Source organism: Heptranchias perlo, chromosome 14 (assembly GCF_035084215.1).
Source record: "Heptranchias perlo isolate sHepPer1 chromosome 14, sHepPer1.hap1, whole genome shotgun sequence".
Taxonomy (NCBI): domain Eukaryota; kingdom Metazoa; phylum Chordata; class Chondrichthyes; order Hexanchiformes; family Hexanchidae; genus Heptranchias; species Heptranchias perlo.
The window spans coordinates 59,601,446-59,624,493 of NC_090338.1; the positions used below are offsets into that span (position 1 = coordinate 59,601,446).

The 23,048-nt window shown below is 45.6% G+C and overlaps 1 protein-coding gene across 1 annotated transcript in view; it reads left to right on the forward strand.

Moving 5' to 3' along the window:
• LOC137332166 (receptor expression-enhancing protein 2-like) overlaps positions 1-23,048 on the forward strand; it is a 103,882-nt gene that overhangs the window by 47,489 nt on the left and 33,345 nt on the right. The window contains exons 3-5 of the mRNA XM_067995872.1: positions 7,888-7,964; positions 10,008-10,128; positions 11,866-11,979. Coding sequence (XP_067851973.1) covers positions 7,888-7,964; positions 10,008-10,128; positions 11,866-11,979 — 312 coding nt within the window. The remainder of the gene's footprint in view (positions 1-7,887; positions 7,965-10,007; positions 10,129-11,865; positions 11,980-23,048) is intronic.

Here is a 23,048-nt window from a genome sequence, read left to right on the forward strand (position 1 = left end):
AGGCGGTTAGACTCTCTCTTGTTGGAGATGGTCATTGTCTGGCATTTGTCTGGCGCGAATGTTACTTGCCACTTATCAACTCCAGCCTGGATGTTGTCCAGGTCTTGCTGCATGCGGGCACGGACTGCTTCATTATCTGAGCGGTTGCGAATGGAATTGAACACTGTGCAATCATCAGCGAATATCCCCATTTCTGACCTTATGATGGAGGGAAGGTCATTGATAAAGCAGCTGAAGATGGTTGGGCCTAGGACACTGCCCTGAGGAACTCCTGCAGCGATGTCCTGGGGCTAAGGTGATTGGCCTCCAACAACCACCACCATCTTCCATTTCCGGGGGCACTCTGCGTGACTGTAGCTGCGTTTCCAGGGGCACTCTGTGATACTGTAGCTGCGTTTCCGGGGAGACACTGGGAGACTGTAGCTGTGTTTCCACGGACACTCTGCATGACTGTAGCTGTGTTTCCGGGGAGACATTGAGACTGTAGCTGTGTTCCTGGGGATAGAGTACAAGTCTATGATTATGTTTGCAGGAGCAGATTACGAGATTTTTCAGGGCAGGTGTGGCAGACCGAGATTGCAAATTCTTTATTTAATACCCATTTGCTGTGCTTTATAGCCTTTTATATTATTTGGAAGCTTGCCTTTGAGTACTCTCGGGCTCTCTATCAATGCTGATCTTCAGCATAACACAAAGCGTGCAGAAATTTTCTTGTGCAGGAAGGTCAAAAGAAGCTCTGTTCTACAGAGCTATTTTGGGATGCTTCCATTTCCTCCATAATGGGGTCATACAATTAATTAGGTGACATGAAACTGAGCAAAATAGTTTTTAAAAAAAAATTAATTCCCAGATGTTAGTGTACAGAGAAACCACAAATCCAGCTGTCAGGAAAAGGCTGTTCCAGACACAATGGGTAGTGGAAGTCATCTGATGCCATTTAAACTGTTTTATATCTTTCAAGCCTCATAGTTGCATCTGTCTATAAATTCTGCTTGGGCTATATTACCCAATAGGCATAAGATCCAGGACATGAGTTAATGGCCTGGGATTTTCATGTTATGTACTTCAAAAAAAATTTAATTCCACTCCTGACTTGGAGGAAGAGGCCAAGGTTTGGTTGAAGTTCTAAAGTTATGGGCAGTCCGTCAGAGCCTTATCCAAGTGGCTGGTGTTCGCCAAATTGTGAGTGTCAGCAGGCTATTTATCATGGGGGAATATCACAGCCAAGCCATATCAGTCATGGGCTGGCATATACAATTTCACTGGATGCTGATCAGGAGCAGGAACCCAGACCAATTATTCTTCCCCCTCCTTAGCCAGGGAATACTGTGCTCTGTATTTATTACCAGCACAGTTAAAATTGACTAATTTATTGATCATTATGCCTCAGTACCTATACTTGCCATTGCATTTACCTAGTGAGCCCATTAGGGTAGCTGAAGTATCACACAAAATGCACTTGAAAATATACACAGTGTGAGCAGTGGAGGAAGAAACAATACATCTGATTGCTTTTAATTCAAAGTTGCTCCATTCAAATTCTTTTTAGCGTTAAGTTCCCATTCTACGTTGGTCTTTACATTGCTTAATTCAAATTTTTGGATAATTCAAAATCACTTGCAAATTATCAGTAGACTGTAGTCATAAAGTCCCAGAGTTGTACATAACGCAGCCAATCCTGTTGTACTCCGTACCCAATTAGTATTGGTAGAGTCATTCTTTAATTGCAAACCACAAACATGCTTGATCACCCACATCAGGAAGCATGGTAAAAGAATATATTGAGAGCATAGAAGATGAGCGGTAATCAGAATGGGTTTCAAAGCAATAGCTCAAGCCTCATGAATCTATTGGAACTCTTTGAGGAGGTAACTGCATCTATGATGAGGGCCATCCAATACATATCATTTACTCAGAATTTCAGAAAACGTTTGGTAAAGTTTCACATCTAATGCTTTTGGGGAGCGTATGATGAGTAGAACAAATGGTAGCTGGCTAGCTGTATTGAAAATCGATTAGGTAATAGCCAGCAAGAGATGATAAACCATGTTTGATGGCAGATTATTGAACAGTAGTCTGGGGATCTGTCCTAGCTCCCCCACTGTTTACGCCATTCATAAACCATTTGAAAGAAGGTCTTATTAGTAGTATTAAGAAAAAATTATGCTACTCAGTAATATATCCATTGAAAAGCGGACAGAATTCAGAGGGATCGGGACAAATTGCATAGATGGGCTAATGGACTATAGTTAATATACTTTGGAACAGGGTGTATGTTTACACGATGGCTACGTCTGTATTGAAAAAGATGAAGAACAAAAAGGATTTTAGTATGATTATCAACTATGCACTGAAAGTGTCCCATTACTGTGAAGCATTACTAAAAACATGATTCAAGCACTGGAATGTCTATTGAAAGCATTTAAACATTAGTCAAAACCAATCATTTTAACCCTTCGTATTTGTTGGTGAAGTCACATTTAGAATTCTGTGTAATTTTATGAAGGACTTAGATATGATTAAAAGGGGTGGGGAATCAGGAAAGATACTGCTCCATTTAAACATTGGCGTTTTTAAAATTAAATCTCTGAATGCGGGAGTCACTGCCAAGGCCGACATTTATTGCCTATCCCTAGTTGCCGTTGAACTGCTGCAGTCCGCGTGGTGTAGGTACTCCCATAGTGCTGTTAGGTAGGGAATTCCAGGAATTTGACCAGCGACAATGAAGTAACGGTGATGTATGTCCAAGTCAGGATGGTGTGTGACTTGAAAGGAGCTTGGAGGTGATGTGTTCCCAAGCGTCTGCTGCCCATGCCCTTCTAGGTAGTGCAGGTCATGGGTTTGGGAGGTGTTTGTTTTGGCTGTGTGGACCAACAGGGAATGAAAGCCCATCAAAGGGCAAGTAGGCAGAACTATCTCCCCTTCAATGATGAAACGTTGAATATTTTGCTGGAAGACGAGCAACAGAGGAGGTCACTGATATTTGTGCTGAGGGGGGCCCACCTGTGCAGGTTGGTGTGCAACAAACATGGCGGGAGGTGATGGATAGAGTGAATGCTCTCTTCCATTTCAATAGATGTGAGAGCAAATGGGGAAGAAATTCTCAGGCCTCAGGAAGAGTGCCAAGGTGAGAGTGCCTACAGTCTGACACCAATTAAATCTGTGCCCCCAGTTGTTGTGATCCACATACTCTGGGCAATAGGAAGCATTAGGTTATAGCCTAATTAGGGCATAACATTTAGTACATGAGCACCTTGATGTCCATAATGCTTCAGCTTGAACTTTGTGACTGGTACAGTGAAATGCTTCTAATGCCGCACATGACTGTCACATGTTGTGCATTGAAGTCAAAATGCCACCTGAAGCTACTTGAATGTTGTGTCGTCATCCAGTCACACAAGCTGGGGTGTAGACTGGGCATTGGCGTGGCACTCTTACTTCCAGATACTGAAAGCATTTGTTCTGTTGGTTTTTAAAGGAGAAAGCTGCTCACAACCACAGCGAGAAACCAGACTGGTGGTGGCCACGAGAAGACAGTCCTTCAAATCGTGGGAGTAGAGGCAATTGAGTGTGTGGGCCAGGGAGAGCTTGGTGACAACCCAACAAAGCAAGTGTTTTCTTCAATTCCTTCTTATTGCTTTTCCTTCAGGATTACCCACTCAGTAACAACCTAGCATATCCACCCAGCAGCACCATAGCACTCAATGTATTGGGCTTGATGCTGTGTACAGAACCCTTTCATACGTACGACATGAAAAGCAAAATACTGTGTATGCTGGAAATCTGAAATAAAAACAGAAAATGCTGGAAATACTCAGCAAGCCAGGCAGCATCTGTGGAGAAAGAAACAGAATTAACATTTCAGGTCAATGACCCTTCGACCTGCAACGTTAACTCTGCTTCTTTCTCCACAGATGCTGCCTGACTTACTGAGTATATCCAGCATTTTCTCTTCCTTTCTTGCATACATCCTGTTAACATGTGTTCCTTTTCTCTTTGTGCAGGGGCTTTGCCCCCCCGCCCCCCCCCCCCCCGCTCCCGACACAAGATAACGTACCTGTCACCAGAGACGAGCAGGAAGCTGCACCATCTCACAAGCACCCGTCACACACTCCTGACCATGCAGGCACCAGCACTAACACTAATTTGCAGTGAGAAAATAAACTGAATGCAACTTCTTTGCAATGTAGTGTGTAGATTTCTTGTCAGAAGGGATGTATTAATGTAGCCAGTGGTGGGGTAGAGGTAGGAGTGGTAATGAAGGCAGTGGCAATTAAGCACAGCATGTTTTACAGGTTTAAGCACAAGTCATGCCAATCAAAGATTGATGCACCAATCTTCTTGGGTGCACGTTACCCGCAGCCATTACCTTTTTCTTCCTCTTTCCTCTTCGTCTTCCTCCTTCTCCTGCTCTTCCTCCTTCTGCTCTGCCAATAATTCTCCTCGTCATTCTGCTGTATGGCATTCTCTCTCTGGATATCAAAATACGGCAGATGCAGATTATTTCTTTACATCTAGTCAGAGCTATAGAGCAGTACTCCCCCATTCTGTCTAAAAATTGGAATCTCTCCCTCAGCACCCCTCTATGTTCCAGCAGAATTTGGGTGAATATTTCTGTGTTCTGCCTCTGTTCAGGGGTTTCTCGATGGTGTCATTAGTCAAGGCTGCACTGAGTATCCCTGCCCTCCTAACAGTCAGAAATCCAGTCTGTCTGCTCCTTCAAATAGTGGTGGCATAATGGACTGTCACAACATGAAGGTAGTGTGGCAGCTGCCAGGGATCACTTATTAATATGCGTTATTGTGTTGCTGTGGTCTGACACCACTTATAGATTTATTCTTATTCATGGGGGCTTGATGCTGCACATATGTCATCAGTGAGGTGCAGCATTTTTGGAAAGCAGGGCACCTGCTCTACCTTCTCATGCTGTTATCTTCTTTCCTTGGGGAAAGTGATGAAAGTGTTTCCCCTGGAAAACCAGGCTTCTTTCAGTGTCACCTGAGGTGGCTTAGAAGGATGTAATTGTATAAAAGTTTAATGCTGTGGTAACCTTCACAGCCAGAGGTAGGACTGTGTCCGGAGGTCGGCCTCTAGTACATGAAATAACGTGGTGACAACCTCACTTGTGAATGGCAAAGGCAGGTCTCCTCAGACATCCCCAAGTCAGTGTGCCATGGTCTGAAGACTTACTCCTGGAATGAGTAGGCGCCAGGTGCTTAAGGTGCAATTGTATCTTCCCTCTGGCTGATCTCTTCGTTCTTCTCCAAATCCATCACTGCCAAGGGAATTCTATTGGGCATTCGAACACTGAATGAATGAAAGAAAGAAAGAAAGATTCGTATTTATATAGAAGCTTTCACGACCTCAGGATGTCCCAAAACGCTTTCCAGCCAATGAAGTACTTTTGAAGTGTAATCACTGTTATAATGTAGGACTTTGGTTATGGCGAATGAAGCAGCTGCTGCCACAACAGTGCTGTGGCACAAAGGTTCTGCAAAAGGAATCTTCTAATGCAAAAGCAAACAGCACCAGAAAGTAATGCACTAAAGACTGAAGCCATGAGGACTATCCACAGCCTGAATCTCCTCCCTTGCTCCTCGCTTTATGGATACATGCCCCACCCAGTTTCGCTTTTAATTTATTTGTCTCCACTATTTACAGACATGATTCTTGGATTAGTTTCTCTCTTAACCAATTTGTTTAAGGAGGGTCATTGAATTGTAATGTTGAATGGAATTCATCTCATTTATAGACTGAGAATATTTTCAGCTGCTTGCTGTCATTAAGATCTCCTTGGCAACGCCATATTCTCCATCTCCAACACAAACCCACGATTAATTCAGAGTGGTATTTTTTTCCCCCTCATTTTAAGCCATCCACGATGCCTTCCACTGTATTAATGAGCTTATCCTAATTTGTGATTGTTATTGCGCTACACCACACCAGTCTCTCATCATTTGTTTACATGGCAACATTAGAAGATAGCACAATGTTAACCCTAACAACACCGAACTGCTATATAAAGTTGTAACAGTAGAGGACATGAGTGCAAAAGTGGAAGCCTCCAGCAACAGTAGAGATTAGAATACATATATTTTGCAGACCATTCAATGTGTCAAATAGAGATCTTAATTCTCTGTCAATTAACTCCTTTTTATGTTAGTTAGATGAATATTTAGTTAAGAACTGGATTGAAGATTCTAAGGGTGAATAAAGAACATTCTGGTCACAGTGCAACGACTAGAGGTTAAATAACCCAGTGTGAAATATCTGACTGCCATTCTAGAGTTTTTGCTTATTTCACCCTATGTTGAAGGAGAAAGTTCAGTGTTTTATTTTCTTAGAAGGTTACTGTGGTTATTTACTACCCTCGAGATTAAATTAATGATACCACTGTAGAGTTATACAAGATACTTCCATTATTTGTTTTCGAATTTCACAGTTAACAACCTGAATGACCTTTAAGATACTTTAATGAATGGGGAAAGTAAATTCAACTCAATACAATACTTTTAGATATATTGCGATAGCAGGGCAAGTGGGCACAAGTTCCAAGTTTTGAAAGGCAAATTTAGGCTATCTACTGGCATTAAAAGGATACTACACATTACGAGATGTTATTAAAAGCGGAGGGCCTTGGTGCAAGAACGATTTCAGATCTGGTTTGTGGAAATCTTTGCCTGTTCCAGGATCATAGAATCATAGAATGATACAGCACAGGAGGGGGCCATTTGGCCTATCATGCCTGTGCCGGCTCTTTGACAGAGCTATCCAATTAGTCCCATTCCCCTGCTCTTTCCCCATAGCCCTGCAAAATTTTGCCCTTCAAGTATTTACCCAGTTCCCTTTTGAAAGTTATTGAATCTGCTTCCACCACCCTTTCAGGCAGTGCATTCCAGATCATGACAACTCGCTGTGTTTTTAAAAAAAATGTTTCCTCAGGCCACCTCTGGTTCTTTTGCCAATTACCTTATATTTGTGTCCTTTGGTTACTGATCCTACTGCCACTGGAAACAGTTTCGCCTTATTTACTCTTATCAAAACCCTTCATGATTTTGAACACTTCTATCAAATCTCCCCTTAACCTTCTCTGCTCTAAGGAGAACAACCCCAGCTTCTCCAGTCTCTCCACGTAACTGAAGTCTTTCATCCCTGGTACCATTCTAGTAAATCTCCTCTGCACCCTCTCCAAGGCCTTGACATACTTCCCAAAGGGTGGTGCCCAGAATTGGACACAATACCCCAGCTGGGGCCTAACCAGTGATTTATAAAGGTTTAGCATAACTTCCTTGCTTTTGTATTCTACGCCTCTATTTGTAAAGCCAAGGATCCCATATGCTTTTTTAATAGCCTTCTCAACTTGTCCTGCCACCTTTTTGAAGATTTGTGTACATGCATCCCCAGGTCTCTCTGTTCCTGCACCTCCTTAAAATTGTACCATTTAGTTTATATTGCCTCTCATTCTTCCTACCAAAATGCATCACTTCACACTTCTCTGCGTTAAATTGCATCTGCCCATTTAATTCGGTATGATTTAACATTAATTTGGAGAAGTATCAATAAGTAATAGCATCACATCGTATTTGCAAAGTTCAGAATGTGTGTTCAATTAGCAGGATAAGGATTAATCACCTTGTAGCTGTGTGGCGTTCCCATTTATTCTACTGGTTGATAGTTATAATATAACTGTCTAGTGTTCCTGTTTATTAAGCAGAACGAGAGCTGTTCAATATATAACTGTACTGAATTGCTGTTTGTTTAACAGGGTACAGGTTACTCACTCTAACTGAACTTTCTATTCATTCAACAGATTAGGATTAATAAGGAAACAAATGTTCTTGGATGGACTGTTTGCTAACTCAAGTGAAACATTTCCCTCTCTTTCAGGTGAAGTGGATGATGTACTGGATTGTATTTGCATTTTTTACTACAGCGGAAACCCTCACAGATATTATCCTGTCATGGTGAGTAAAGTATATGAATCACAGCACTGCTGGTTCTGGAACTTACACAGACTATATTATTCAAGCAAGTATTCAGGTCTCATCTGCTCTACTAAGGGGTATATCTGTGTGTACATTTTCCCTTCTTTCTGGATTTTGATAAGCCTGCCTCCGTCTCCAGCTAAGAGGCTGGACTGGTGACTGGCTCTCCAGACTCCATCAGTGGCACTCTCTTGGGTGTTTGATCATGTCTGAGAGCAACCCGTCATTCACTGGCTGATTCTTTACTCCATTCCCTGTGGGGAAACTCTGTGCCTTCAACTGACAGCGGGGCCAGGATATTCCCTATATCTGAATTAAATCAAGCAGTTGTAACATTTGAATAGTTTTTGTGCAGAACATTCAGAAGTTCATACCTAAGTAAATGGGTAGATGGTGAAATGGCTTGTGGTGTATGATCGCCCTAACTTCTACTGCAGTAGTTGACGCTGAGCAGTGAGAGACAAAGGGGATGTGATGTCTTGAATCTTTTTTAATCATTTGGCCACCAACTGTCAAAGATCATAACACAATCGAGTGGATCAGATGATGCCACAAGCTATACACTCAAAGCCTTATGCATTTTTTTCAAATTGTTGGAATTGCTGATGTATGGGAGCTCGGAGAGATCTGCATAGAAATCGGGGAATGAGATCTTTCTGTGAAGGAGGGTTGGGCAGTGTGCTCGTAAGATGTATGTTTGATGTGGATGGTGATGTAGTAGGAAGATCTCTGTCTGATGGCAACTGGGTGGTGAAGTCTGAGCTTGTTTTCCTTAGAGTGTCGATTTGATTGAGTGATGAAGGTATAATGGTAAGTGAATGGTAGACTGTGATCACCTTTCTTTGTAATAGGGGACAGGGCGGTGAAGTTTGAAGATCTCTTTTTTTCTGATGAGGAACTAACATGAAGGTCTTTTTTACGCACACTTTAGATGCAGTTTGTGTCAGATATAATACACTTGTTAAATGTGGGTGTTCTTTCAAAATTAAATGGACTGTATTATTAAACTTTTGTTTTGCCTTTCTCTTATGGACCTCCCAATCCCAGTGATTCAAGAGCAAGGTTACTGGATAGATACAGATGAGGGAGACCATTCGACCCAACTTAGCTCCTCCACCTAGACAAAAGACCTATATTTCCCCCAGCACATCATACAACTGATTCTTGAATGAGTCTAAAATTTTGACTCTCCATCCTACCCAGAAGACCATTCTGAGTGTTGATCACCCTTTGTATGAAAAAATTCTTCCTGACATCTCCTCTAAGTTTTCTTTTTACCAGTGTAACCTATGTCAACAACAACTTGCATATATATCACCCCTTTTACGTTGTAAAACGTCCCAAGGTGCTTCACAGGAGCGTTATCAAACAAAATTTGAGATCGAGCCACATAGAAATATTAGGACAGGAATCAAAAGCTTGGTCAGAGGTAGGTTTTAAGGAGCATCTTGAAAGAGGAGAGAGAGGTTTAAGGAAGGAGGTCCAGAAATTAGGGCCTAGGCAGCTGAAGGCACGGCCAACAATGGTGGAGCAAAGGAAATTGGGGATGTATAAGAGGCCAAAAGGAGCGCAGAGATCTCGAAGGGGTGTAGGACTGGAGGAGGTTGCAGAGATCAAGAGGGGCGAGGCCATGGAGGGATTTGAACACAATGATTGAGAATTTTAAATTCGATGCTCTTGGTCTCGTACCCTGGCTAACTGTGAAGTAGTCCCCGAGATCAACTGCATTGGCCACAGAAAGCAAGTTGACATGGGTGTGATACAGATGCTGCTAGAATAGATGCAAAAATCAGAAAGTACTGATAATGAAGTTCTCATTTTAAAAAAAATCCTGAAGTGTTTTGTTTGGTGACGTGCAGAGGATCCAATGTGCCTGTCCTCTATTTGCATTATTTACAAGTCTACCAAGTCGGAACTGAATATGGAGTGAGAGGACTGAAGGGTCTCTCGGGACATAAGTTAGTGATTATCTGTAATCACTCAATCTCTGTGCTCAATCATCTTCCTTTTGTGTTCCCACAGGTTTCCATTTTACTTTGAGTTGAAGATAGCTTTCGTTATCTGGCTGCTGTCTCCATACACAAAAGGCTCCAGCGTCCTGTACAGAAAGTTTGTCCACCCAACATTGTCCAGCAAAGAGAAGGTACCAGTGATACAGTGATACCTTTAACACTGCTACACCTGAAGAGGGGAACTAAATATGGGAAATGGAAGCAGCATTCCATAAAATATTAATGGGAAAACATAGTAGACTGAGATGGTTCATTATAATTTAAAATCTGAGCTTTTATTTTCACACAGCACCCTCTCGTCCATCTTGTCTTTATGCTGCAATGAGGACTTAATGTATGAACTTGTATTCACTTCTCATTTATCTTCAGTATTTATCAGGCAGTAAGTTCCATCTGTCTTTGCTGAAAATGATTAATTTGTAGATGGAGTCCCAAAGGCAGGAGAAGTGGTGTACGAAGATTTGCCACAAATTCTGTTGAAACCTTTTTAGAAAATAAAATGTTACGGTATAGTTCCAGCAGATCTTTCTGGCATAAATATAGCAGTCTGGCCTAAGTGTTAGCACCTCTTACGTTGCTTGTCATTGATAAATAGTCCATCCACATCTCTTCAATGTCAAGGAGGGACAGTTTCGGCATGGATTAGGCTGTATTCATCAAGGTCACTGGTCGATATGACTTTCGATTGTATTGAATTTGGGAGCAAGAAATGCTTTTTTTTTTGTCCAATCTGTCGACCAGGGGTATAATATTCCATCACTGGGCAGATGGTGATTTTATAATAGAGAGAAATTGCTGTTAATAACAAGTGGAGCTGAGCTTGGTTTAGCTTTCTCAATGTTCCACCATATTTGGCCCAGCTTTGGTTAATGTGATTGCCAAGCCATTAAGCTGATTATGTGTAACCAAAGAAAATTAGTGACCCTTATAGAGTGCAAGTGGGAGGGCAACTATATGGTCTTTATTTTAATGCTCCCACCCTCATGAATACAGTTGACTCTTCTCTTGGGTACAATTGCATGGGAGTCTGCTACCCTCTGGATCTGTAGCTTTCAAAGAAGATGTTTTTCTAAGAAGATGTTTAACTTTTTTGATTTGTCCAATTAGATTGCTACATTGCCATTAGACACTTGGTACCTGAATGTAGATTTCAGCAAACATGATATTAATAACTGCACATGATTCTCCGAGGTGTGGCACATGACTCCATCCTATCCTAGAGGTGGGCAAGAGCAGTTGACTCATTTCGGAACAAGTTTCACTATTTTCCATTAGTCTGAAAATCAAACAGTTTGGAGGTGGTTTCAAAATTGCACGACTGCCCAGCTAATTATAGGGTCTTTTCAAACTGGGACTTCTTACGAGTATAGGCTTCCCTTTCCTTTTGATTGGCTGATATTCCCTAACTACTAAAGCATTTCCACTTTTTAGATCATGCTAAAGGAAATCCTTAATTAAACCAGGGCAGTGAGCTGGTGCTAATGCTCAGCTGTTTGGATGGGAGATGTTGCACTTCAGCACTGAATATGATCTGCTTATGATACTCCGAGCCATACTCTGCTTGGAAACACATTCGGAATAATGACACCGAGGTCAAAAACTGCACTAAAAAAGATACAGAATGGTGGCTTTCGGCAAGAATGACTGAAGGTATCTGCAGTGAAATTAAAGCACTTCTCTGCTGTAGGTGGTTTACGATGGCATTGAAACAATTTTGGCCAATACACCAGAACCGTGGTACCTGTGGATGATTTTAAAGCTAGCATTTCTGCAGCATTTTTGGTTACCTGTGCCCTCTGTGTTGCAGAATTCAACTAGAAGTAAGCTCTTTTTATTCTAATCCTTTTCTTTCCTGTCCACACCTGTAGGAAATTGATGAGTACATAAGCCAAGCCAGAGATCGCAGCTATGAGACCATGATGCGGTTTGGGAAACGTGGACTCAATCTCGCTGCCAATGCTGCAGTCACTGCAGCAGCTAAGGTAATTGTAGGCTTTTCTCTCGTGGGATTTTTACCACATTGTGTCGATTTAATTGTTGGGCTCCACCTGCCTCTGGACTTCTTGCAGAGGTCAATCTTCCAAGCTCTGCCAGCAGGAAATGAATTAATTCTGACCATTCTCGCTCCAAGTTTTTGCCTCGTCCCCAGCAGAAGGATGAAGCAAACTGGGTAATGACTGAAGCAATGTAAAGTCACATATGAGCCCCACATGGTAGGCAAGATGGGTGCTTTCACTAGTAAGAATCTGTTGTTGCTGTCATGACTGTTTGAAAAATTACTGATTCACCAGCATATCATGAGCATCAAGAATGGGAACTCCCAATGTGGGCAGAACTAGTCATCATTCTGCTTCAATCATGGCAGATTGGGTGAAAAGGCAAGATAACAATTAACATTGCTGATTCTTCATTTTTTCCATAATAAAGACAGGAGGATTGAGTGGTAAAATGGACTAGCATAATCACCTTATATCTCTGGACACTTGGGTGTTAAGAGATGAAAGGCGACTATGCTAATCCAGGATACCGCCATATCCAACTCGGACAGATGGGTTGAAAATTTCCCCCCTCTCTTGGCTATAAGTTGGCATAGTTTCCAGGGGTGTTTCATTCCTCAGCGCTAGCATCTCTCAACTTGAGCACCAAAAAAACATCCACAAAGCATTTAAAACTGCATTAAAAGATAAACAGGTGTAGAAATTACACTTTTACACAGACAAGATCATAGAATAGAATTGTAAAATTTTACAAGCAGTGTAGATGAAAACATAAAATTACAAAGCGATATTGATCGATTAGGTGAATGGGCAAAACTGTGGCAAATGGAATTCAATGTAGACAAATGTGAGGTCATCCACTTTGGATCAAAAAAGGATAGAACAGGGTACTTTCTAAATGGTAAAAAGTTAAAAACAGTGGATGTCCATAGGGACCTATGGGTTCAGGTACATAGATCATTGAAGTGTCATGAACAGGTGCAGAAAATAATCAAGAAGGCTAATGGAATGCTGGCCTTTATATAGAATCATAGAATCATAGAAGTTACAACATGGAAACAGGCCCTTCGGCCCAACATGTCCATGTCGCCCAGTTTATACCACTAAGCTAGTCCCAATTGCCTGCACTTGGCCCATATCCCTCTATACCCATCTTACCCATGTAACTGTCCAAATGCTTTTTAAAAGACAAAATTGTACCCGCCTCTACTAGAGGACTAGAGTACAAGGGGACAGAAGTTATGCTGCAGCTATACAAAACCCTGGTTAGACCGTACCCAGAGTACTGTGAGCAGTTCTGGGCACCGCACCTACGGAAGGACATATTGGCCTTGGAGGGAGTGCAGCGTAGCTTTACTAGAATGATACCCGGACTTCAAGGGTTAAGTTACGAGGAGAGATTACACAAATTGGGGTTGTATTCTCTGGAGTTTAGAAGGTTAAGGGGTGATCTGATTGAAGTTTATAAGATATTAAGGGGAACGGATAGGGTGGATAGAGAGAAACTATTTCCGCTGGTTGGGGATTCTAGGAGTAGGGGGCACAGTCTAAAAAAAATTAGAGCCAGACCTTTCCGGAGTGAGATTAGAAAACATTTCTACACACAAAGGGTGGTAGAAGTTTGGAACTCTCTTCTGCAAACGGCAATTGATACTAGCTCAATTGCTAAATTTAAATGTGAGATAGATAGCTTTTTGGCAACCAAAGGTATTAAGGGATATGGGCCAAAGGCAGGTATATGGAGTTAGATCACAAATCAGCCATGATCTTATCAAATGGCGGAGCAGGCACGAGGGGCTGAATGGTCTACTCCTGTTCCTATGTTCCTAGAAGGAGGCCATTCAGTCGATCATGCTTGTGCCAGCTCTCTGAAAGAGCTGTTCACTAAATCCCATTCCCCTGACCCTTCCCCATACCCTTTTTAATTTTTCTTTGGATTTGGTTTCCACTACTGATTCAATTGGAGCATTTCATATCCTAACAACCCTCTGCGTTAAAAAAAATTCTCTTAACCTCTCTTCTTTTGGTGGTGATTTTAAATTTATGTCCTTGAGTGATTGACTCACTAACCAGTGGCAATGGTTTTTCCCAATTCACCTTATCAAAACCCTTCACAATTTTAAATATCTCTGCCAGATCACCTCTTAGCCTTCTTTGTTTTGATGAAAAGAGATCAAGTTTCACTGGTGCCTCCTCATAAGTGAAGCCTTTCATCACGAATATCATAGTGAATCTCGTCTGCATCATCTCCATGGCCTTGACGTCCTCCTTTTAAGTAAGGAATCTGAAATTAGAACCATAGAACCATAGAAAAGATACAGAAGGGGGCCATTTGTCCCGTCGTGTCCGCGCCGGCTCGAAGAACAACCAGGTGCCCATTCTAATCCCACCTTCCAGCACCTGGTCCATAGCCCTGCAGCTTACAGCACTTTAGGTGCAGGTCCAGGTACTTTTAAAAAGTGTTGCGAGTCCTTGCCTCTACCACCAACTCGGGCAGCAAATTCCATACACCCACCACCCTCTGGATAAAAAAGTTTTTCCTCATATCCCCTCTAATCCTTCCGCCAATCAGTTTAAATCTATGTCCTCTAGTTCTTGAACTTTCCGCTAAGGGAAACAGACACTTCCTGTCTACTCTATCTAGGCCCCTCATAATTTTGTACACCCCAATCAAGTCTCCCCTTAGCCGCCTCTACTCCAAAGAAAACAACCCCAGCCTATCCAATCTCTCCTCGTAGCTGCAATTTTCAAGCCCTGGCAACATTCTTGTAAATCTTCTCTGCACTCTCTTCAGAGCAATTAAGTCCTTCCTGTAATGTGGTGACCAGAACTGTGCACAATACTCCAGCTGTGGCCTTATCAGCGTTTTATACAGTTCCATCATTACATCCCTGCTTTTGTATTCTATACCTTGGCTAAAAATGGAGAGCATATTCCGTATGCCTTCTTCACAACCTTATCTACCTGTACTGCCACCTTCAGGGACCTGTGCACATGCACTCCAAGGTCTCTCACTTCCTCTACCTCTTTCAATATATTCCCGTTTACTGCGTATTCCCTTTTACTGTTTGCCCTCCCTATGTGCGTTACCTCACACTTCTCCAGGTTGAACTCCATTTGCCACTTTTCCGCCCACTCCACCAACCCATTGATATCTTCTTGGAGTCTACAGCCATCCTCTTCACTATCAACTACACGGCCAACTTTTGTGTCATCTACAAATTTTCCAATCATGCCCCCTACATTCAAGTCCAAATCATTAATATATACCACAAACAGCAAGGGACCCAATACTGAGCCCTGTGGCACACCAGTGAAAACAGATTTCCATTCGCAAAGACATCCATCAACTTTTACCCTTTGTTTCCTGTTACTGAGCCAATTTTGGATCCAATTTGCCACATTTCCCTGTATCCCATGGGCTTTTACCTTTCTGACCAGTCTGCCTTGTGGGACCTTGTCAAATGCCTTACTAAAATCCATGTAGACAACATCCACTGCACTACCCTCATCAATCCTCCTTGTCACTTCCTCAAAGAATTCAATCAGATTTGTAAGGCATGACCTTCCCTAACAAATCCATGCTGACTATCCCTGATTAAACCATGTCTTTCCAAGTGACAGTTTATCCTACCTCTCAGTATTGATTCTAATAGTTTGCCCACCACCGAGATAAGACTGACTGGCCTATAATTGTTCGACCTTTCCCTCGTACTCTTTTTAAACAATGGTACTACATTTGCAGTCTTCCAGTCCTCCAGTACCTCCCCTGTCTCTAGTGAAGATTGGAAAATGATCCTCAGAGCATCCGCTATTTCCTCCCTGGCTTCCTTCAATAGCCTAGGAGATAATCCATCCGGCCCTGGTGACTTATCAACTTAAGGATTCCAGTCCCTCTAGTACTTCCTCTATCGTTATGTTTACCTTATCCAATATTTCACACCTCTCCTCTTTAACTACTACATCTGGATCATCCCTTTCCTTTGTGAATACGGAGACAAAATATTCATTTAAAACCCTACCCACATCCTCTGCTTCGACACACAAGTTACCCTTATCATCCCTGATAGGTCCCACCTTTTCCTTAGCTATCCTCTTGTTCTTAATGTACTGATAAAACATCTTTGGGTTTTCTTTAATCTTACTGGCTAATATCTTTTCATGCCCTCTCTTTGCTCTCCTTATTTCCTTTTTTACGTCATCCCTGTACTTTCTATACTCCTCTAGGCTTTCTGCAGTATTTAGTTTTCTGTGACAGTCATAAGCTTTCTTTTTCTGCTTTATCTTGCCCTGTATACTTCTAGACAACCAGGGGGTTCTAAATTTGGCAGTGCTACCCTTTTTCTTTGAGGGGACGTGTCTGCATTGTACCTGTAGAATTTCACTTTTTAGTGCCTCCCACTGGCTTGCCACTGATTTCTCCTCAAGTAGTTGTGTCCAGTCCACTTCTGCCAAATCACTCTTGGTTCTATAAAACTTGCCTTCCCCCAATTTAAAAAGTTTGCTCCTGATTTAACTCTGTCCTTTTCCATAATAATGCTAAAACTAACTGAATTGTGGTCACTATCCCCAGTATGGTCACCCACTGTCACTTCACCCACTTGCCCATCTTCATTTCCCAGGACTAAATCTAGAATTGCAACCCCTCTTGTTGGGCTTGTCACGTACTGGCTAAAAAAGTTCCCCTGGACACCGATCAAGAATTTTGCGCCCTCCGTGCCCCTCACACTGTTTGAATCCCAGTTGATGTTAGGGTAGTTTAAGTCCCCTACTATTATTGCCCTCTTATTTTTGCACTCAGAAATTTGCCTACATATTTGTTATATCTCCCTTTTGCTATTCGGGGGTCTATAGTACACTCCTAGTAGTGTAACTGCCCCTTTTTTATTTCTTGGCTCAACCCATATGGCCTCAATTGACCTATTTAACATATCATCCCTTCTCACAACTGCAATTGATTATTTAACCAATAATGCTACCCCCCCTCCTTTTTTATCACCCACTCTATCCTGCCTAAAAACTCTATATCCAGGGATATTGAGCTGCCAATTCTCCCCCTCTTTAAGCAAGGTTTCCATTATAGCAATGATATCATGCTGCCATGTGTCTATCTGTGCCCTTAGCAAAACTGCTTTGTTTGTAATGCTCCTTGCATTGAAGTATATACCCTTTTACCCCGTCAAATTCCTGTGCTGAACACTATTTAACCTTTGCTTCTTTTGCCTTTCTGAGTCGCTAACTACGTCACTAACTGCTTTTCTACTTCCCGTTTCCTGGTTTGAATTTGTCCTATCTGTACCTGCCCTTTGGTTCCTATCCCCCGCCATACTAGTTTAAACCCTCCCCAACAGAACTAGCAAATGCTCCCGCGAGGATATTGGTCCCGGTTCTGCTTGGGTGCAACCCGTCCAGCTTGTACAGGTCCCACCTTTCCCAGAATCGGTCCCAATGCCTCAGAAATTTAAACCCCTCCCTCCTACACCATCTCTCAAGCCGCATTCATCTGGTCTATTCTCCTATTTCTGCTCTCGCTAGCACGTGGCACTGGGAGTAATCCTGAGATTACTACTTAGAGGTCCTGCTTTTTAATTTATTTCCCAACTCTCTATATTCTGCTTGCAGGACCTCATCCCTTTTTTTTACCGATGTCGTTGGTACCGATATGGACCACGACCTCTGGCTGTTCACCCTCCCCCTTCAGAATGTCCTGCAGCCGCTCCGTGACATTCTTGACCCTAGCACCAGGGAGGCAACGTACCATCCTGGAGTCACATCTGTGGCCGCAGATCCGCCTATCTGTACCCCTTACAATGGAATCCCCTATCACTATTGCTCTCCCATTCTTTTTCCTCCCGTCCTGTGCAGCTGAGTCACTCGTGGTGCCATGGTCTTGGCTCTTGCTGCTTTCCCCTGATAAGCCATCTCCCCCAACAATATCCAAAGCGGAATATCTGTTTGAGAGGGAGATGGCCCCAGGGGACTCCTGCTCTACCTGCCTAGTCCTTTTACTCTGCCTGGCGGTCACCCATTTCCTTTCTGCCTGCGTAATCTTTACCTGCGGTGTGACCACTTCACTGAACGTGCTATCCACGATGATCTCAGCATCGCGGATGCTCCACAGTGAGTCCACCCGCAGCTCCAGCTCCGAAATACGGTTAGCCAGTAGCTGCAGCTGGACACACTTCCTGCACACATGGTCACCAGGGACACTGGTAGTGTCCATGACTTCCCACATAGTGCAGGAGGAGCATATCACGGGTGCGAGCTGTGCTGCCATGACTTACCCTTAGATTAACCTCATTAGTTACTCCCTTCAAGGAGTTTACTACTTTAAATTACTCTTAATTTAGAGAATGTTAACTACACTTGGGACCTTGATTCACTAAAAAACGCTGCTTGCTATAACTAAATTAAGTTTAGTTTTTTTTTAAATTTAGTTTTATGCTATAAGTTACTTAGGCCACAGTCCTAAGAAAGAAGAAAACAGAAGAGATTCTCACCACCTACCTGCCTTACCTGTGACATCACACTGCAGTTTTGTTTTGTTGTTGCTGTGACCCGCTCCCGGCTCGCTCCTCCCCGCTCCCGGCTCGCTCCTCCCCGCTCCCGGCTCGCTCCTCCCCGCTCCCGGCTCGCTCCTCCCCGCTCCCGGCTCGCTCCTCCCCGCTCCCGGCTCGCTCCTCCCCGCTCCCGGCTCGCTCCTCCCCGCTCCCGGCTCGCTCCTCCCCGCTCCCGGCTCGCTCCTCCCCGCTCCCGGCTCGCTCCTCCCCGCTCCCGGCTCGCTCCTCCCCGCTCCCGGCTCGCTCCCGGCGCGCTCCTCCCCGCTCCCGGCTCGCTCCTCCCCGCTCCCGGCTCGCTCCTCCCCGCTCCCGGCTCGCTCCTCCCCGCTCCCGGCGCGCTCCTCCCCGCTCCCGGCGCGCTCCTCCCCGCTCCCGGCGCGCTCCTCCCCGCTCCCGGCTCGCTCCTCCCCGCTCCCGGCTCGCTCCTCCCCGCTCCCGGCGCGCTCCTCCCCGCTCCCGGCGCGCTCCTCCCCGCTCCCGGCGCGCTCCTCCCCGCTCCCGGCGCGCGCCTCCCCGCTCCCGGCGCGCGCCTCCCCGCTCCCGGCGCGCGCCTCCCCGCTCCCGGCGCGCGCCTCCCCGCTCCCGGCGCGCGCCTCCCCGCTCCCGGCGCGCGCCTCCCCGCTCCCGGCGCGCTCCTCCCCGCTCCCGGCGCGCTCCTCCCCGCTCCCGGCGCGCGCCTCCCCGCTCCCGGCGCGCGCCTCCCCGCTCCCGGCGCGCGCCTCCCCGCTCCCGGCGCGCGCCTCCCCGCTCCCGGCGCGCGCCTCCCCGCTCCCGGCGCGCGCCTCCCCGCTCCCGGCGCGCGCCTCCCCGCTCCCGGCGCGCGCCTCCCCGCTCCCGGCGCGCTCCTCCCCGCTCCCGGCGCGCTCCTCCCCGCTCCCGGCGCGCTCCTCCCCGCTCCCGGCGCGCGCCTCCCCGCTCCCGGCGCGCGCCTCCCCGCTCCCGGCGCGCTCCTCCCCGCTCCCGGCGCGCGCCTCCCCGCTCCCGGCGCGCGCCTCCCCGCTCCCGGCGCGCGCCTCCCCGCTCCCGGCGCGCGCCTCCCCGCTCCCGGCGCGCGCCTCCCCGCTCCCGGCGCGCGCCTCCCCGCTCCCGGCGCGCGCCTCCCCGCTCCCGGCGCGCGCCTCCCCGCTCCCGGCGCGCGCCTCCCCGCTCCCGGCGCGCGCCTCCCCGCTCCCGGCGCGCGCCTCCCCGCTCCCGGCGCGCGCCTCCCCGCTCCCGGCGCGCGCCTCCCCGCTCCCGGCGCGCGCCTCCCCGCTCCCGGCGCGCGCCTCCCCGCTCACTAATCAAATGCACCTCACCCCTTACTGCACCAAATGCCCTCGCTCACCAAATTCCCAATGATAGACTCTGTCGAAAGCTGCTACTCCGTCGATAGCTGCTACTCCGTGCGCCCTCACTCCGTGCGTTAGCAAAACCCTTCTGAATTTATGCTGGCTAGAATGCCAATTGGACACAATACTCTAAGTGCATCCTAATGATTTATATAGGTTTAGCATTATCTTTTTGCTTTTGTATTCCTTGCCCGTATTATTGACAGCTAGGATGCCATATGTTTTTTTTTATAGTGCTATCAACTCATCCTCCCACCTCTAAGTTGCTACTCCTGTATTCCTTTTGTAGTTTTATCATTTAGTGAATATGATTTCTCCCTATTCTTCCTCTCACAACCTTGAGGGTGCAACTTAAATATTGAATTTACAGTAGGAAACTTTTCTTCCATGATATAGGTAAAGCACAGAGTAATTTGTCAAAGAAAAGCATTTCTATAGTGTAACCACACCAGTGAGAGTCTGTGCTGTTTCTTCCCAGTAACTCAGTAATGTTACTACTGCTTAGATTGATGAAAAGCTGTACACTGCTGGAGGATGTTTCATCAGATAGCTGAAAGAAAGAAAAAGCATGGGACTTGCATTTACATACAACAACAACTTGCATTTATATAGCACCTTTAATGTAGTAAAACGTCTCAAGGCACTTCACAGGAGCGTTATCAAACAAAATTTGACACCAAGCCACATAAGGAGATTTTAGGACAGGTGACCAAAGCTTGGTCAAAGAGGTAGGTTTTAAAGAGCGCCTTAAAGGAGAATAGAGAGGTTTAGGGAGGGAATTCCAGAGCTTGGTGCGTCCGCCAATGGTGGATCAATTAAAACCGGGGTTGTGCAAGAGGCAAGAATTGGAGGAGTACAGAGATCACATAAGTTTGTAGGGCTGGAGGAAGTTACGGAGATGGGGGTGAGGCCATGGAGGGATTTGAAAACAAAGTTGAGAATTTTAAAATCCAGGCCTCCCCGGACCGGGAGCCAAAGCAGGTCAGTGAGTACAGGAGTGATGGGTGACTGGGACTTGGTGCGTGTTAGGATACAGGCAGCAGAGTTTTAGATGAGCATAAGTTTATGGAAGATGGGAAGCCGGCCAGGAGAGCATTGGAATAGTCAAGTCTGGATGTAACAAAGGCATGGATGAGGGTTTCAGCAGCAGATGAGCTGAGGCAGGGGCGGAGACGGGTGATGTTTCGGAGGTGGAAGCAGGCGGTCTTGGTGATAGAGCGGATATGTGGTCAGAAGCTCATCTTGGGGTCAAATAGGACGCCAATGTTGTGATGGTCTGGTTCAGCCGCAGTCAGTGGCCAGGGAGAAGGATGGAGTCAGTGGCCAGGGAATGGAGTTTTTGGCGGGGACCGAAAACAATGGCTTCGATCTTCCCAATATTTCGTTGGAGGAAATTTTTGCTCATCCAGTACTGGATGTCGGACAAACAGTGTGACAAATCAAAGACGGTCGAGGGAGGTGGTTGTGAGGTAGTGCTGGGTGTTGTCAGTGTATGTGTGGAACCTGACTCTGTGTTTTCAGATGATGCCGCTGAGGGGCAGCATGTAGATGAGAAATAGGAGGGGACAAACATAAATCCTTGGGGAACCCTGGGGTGATGATGCAGGAGCAGGAAAAGAAGCCATTGCAGGTGATTTTCTGGCTATGACTGGATAGACAAGAATGGAACCAGGCGAGCACGGTCCCACCCAGCTGGACAACGATGGAGAGGCGTCGGAGGAGGATGGTGTGGTCAATCTTGTCAAAGGTTGCAGACAGGTCGAGAAGGATGAGGAGGGATAGTTTACCATGGTCAGTCACGTTGGACGTCATTTGTGACTTTGATAAGGGCCATTTCAGTACTGGGGCAGGGGCAGAAACCTGATTGGAGGGATTCAAACATGGAGTTGTGGGAAAGATGGGCACGGATTTGGGATGCAACAACACGTTCAAGGACTTTGGAGAGGAAAGGGAGGTTGGAGATGGGGAGGTAGTTTGCAAGGACAGCGGGGTCAAGGGTGGGTTTTTTGAAGGGGGGTGATGACAACAGATTTGAAGGGGAGGGGGACAGTACCTGAGGAGAGAGAACAGTTAACAATATTAGCTAACATGGGGGCCAGGAAGGGAAGTTGGGTGGTTAGCAGTTTGGTGGGAATCGGGTCAAGGGAGCAGGAGGTGGGTCTCATGGTCAAGATGAACTTGGAGAGGGCATGAAGGGCGATAGCAGAGAAACTAGAGAATGAAGGGAGAACCATAGCGGAAATTTGGCCTGGTGGGCTAGGGGAAGGGAGGGAAGGGGCAGAGGCAGCTGAACAGATGGTCTCCATCTTAGTGACAAAGTAGTCCATAAGCTTCTCGCACTTGTTGTTGAAGGTGGAGGTGGCAGGGGAGAGGAGTTTAAGAAGACTATTTGTAGTGGAGACAAGAAGCCGGAGATTATCTTTGCATTCCAGGATAATCCTGAAATAGTGAGCAGTTTTGGCAGAAGAGAGCAGGATCCAACAATGCTTGATGTGGTCCAGCCAGACCTGGCGATGAATGGCTAAACCAGTTGTCTGCTATAAACATTCAAGTCTGGGAGTGGAGATGAGGGCCGTACCAGGGGAAACGTCCAGAGTGAGAAAGAGTAACGCTTTTAATTGGGACAAAGGCAGCAAAGGTGGAGGTGAGGGTGTGATTGAGCAGACCGGTAGCTGCAGAAATGTCGTGGTGAATGGAGGGCCAAAGGCTTGACAGTTGGGAATTTGAAAGTGCCATTGTAAGTAATTTGGGAGAGAGTTTTTTCCAGGGGCGAACACAGAAGGAAGTGGAATTGGGAGGAGGAAGGGGGGATGTGGGTGGAGAGGGACACAAGGAAGTGATCAGAGATGGTCTTATCCATGATTGACATGGTGGGAGTAGAGAGGCCACGTGAGATGGCAAGGTCGAGGGGGTGACCATGATGTCCCGAAGCACGTTACAGCCAATGCTTTTGAATTGTAGTCACTGTTATAACGTAGGAAATGTGATAGCCAATTTGCACACAGCAAGATCCCACAAATAGTAAAAGATAATGACCAGATACTTTTTTTTAGTGATGTTAGGTTGAGGGATAAATATTGGCCAGGACACAGGGGAGAACTCCACAGCTCTTCGAAATAGTGGGATCTTTTATGTCCACCTGAGCAAGCTGATGGGGCCTCGGTTT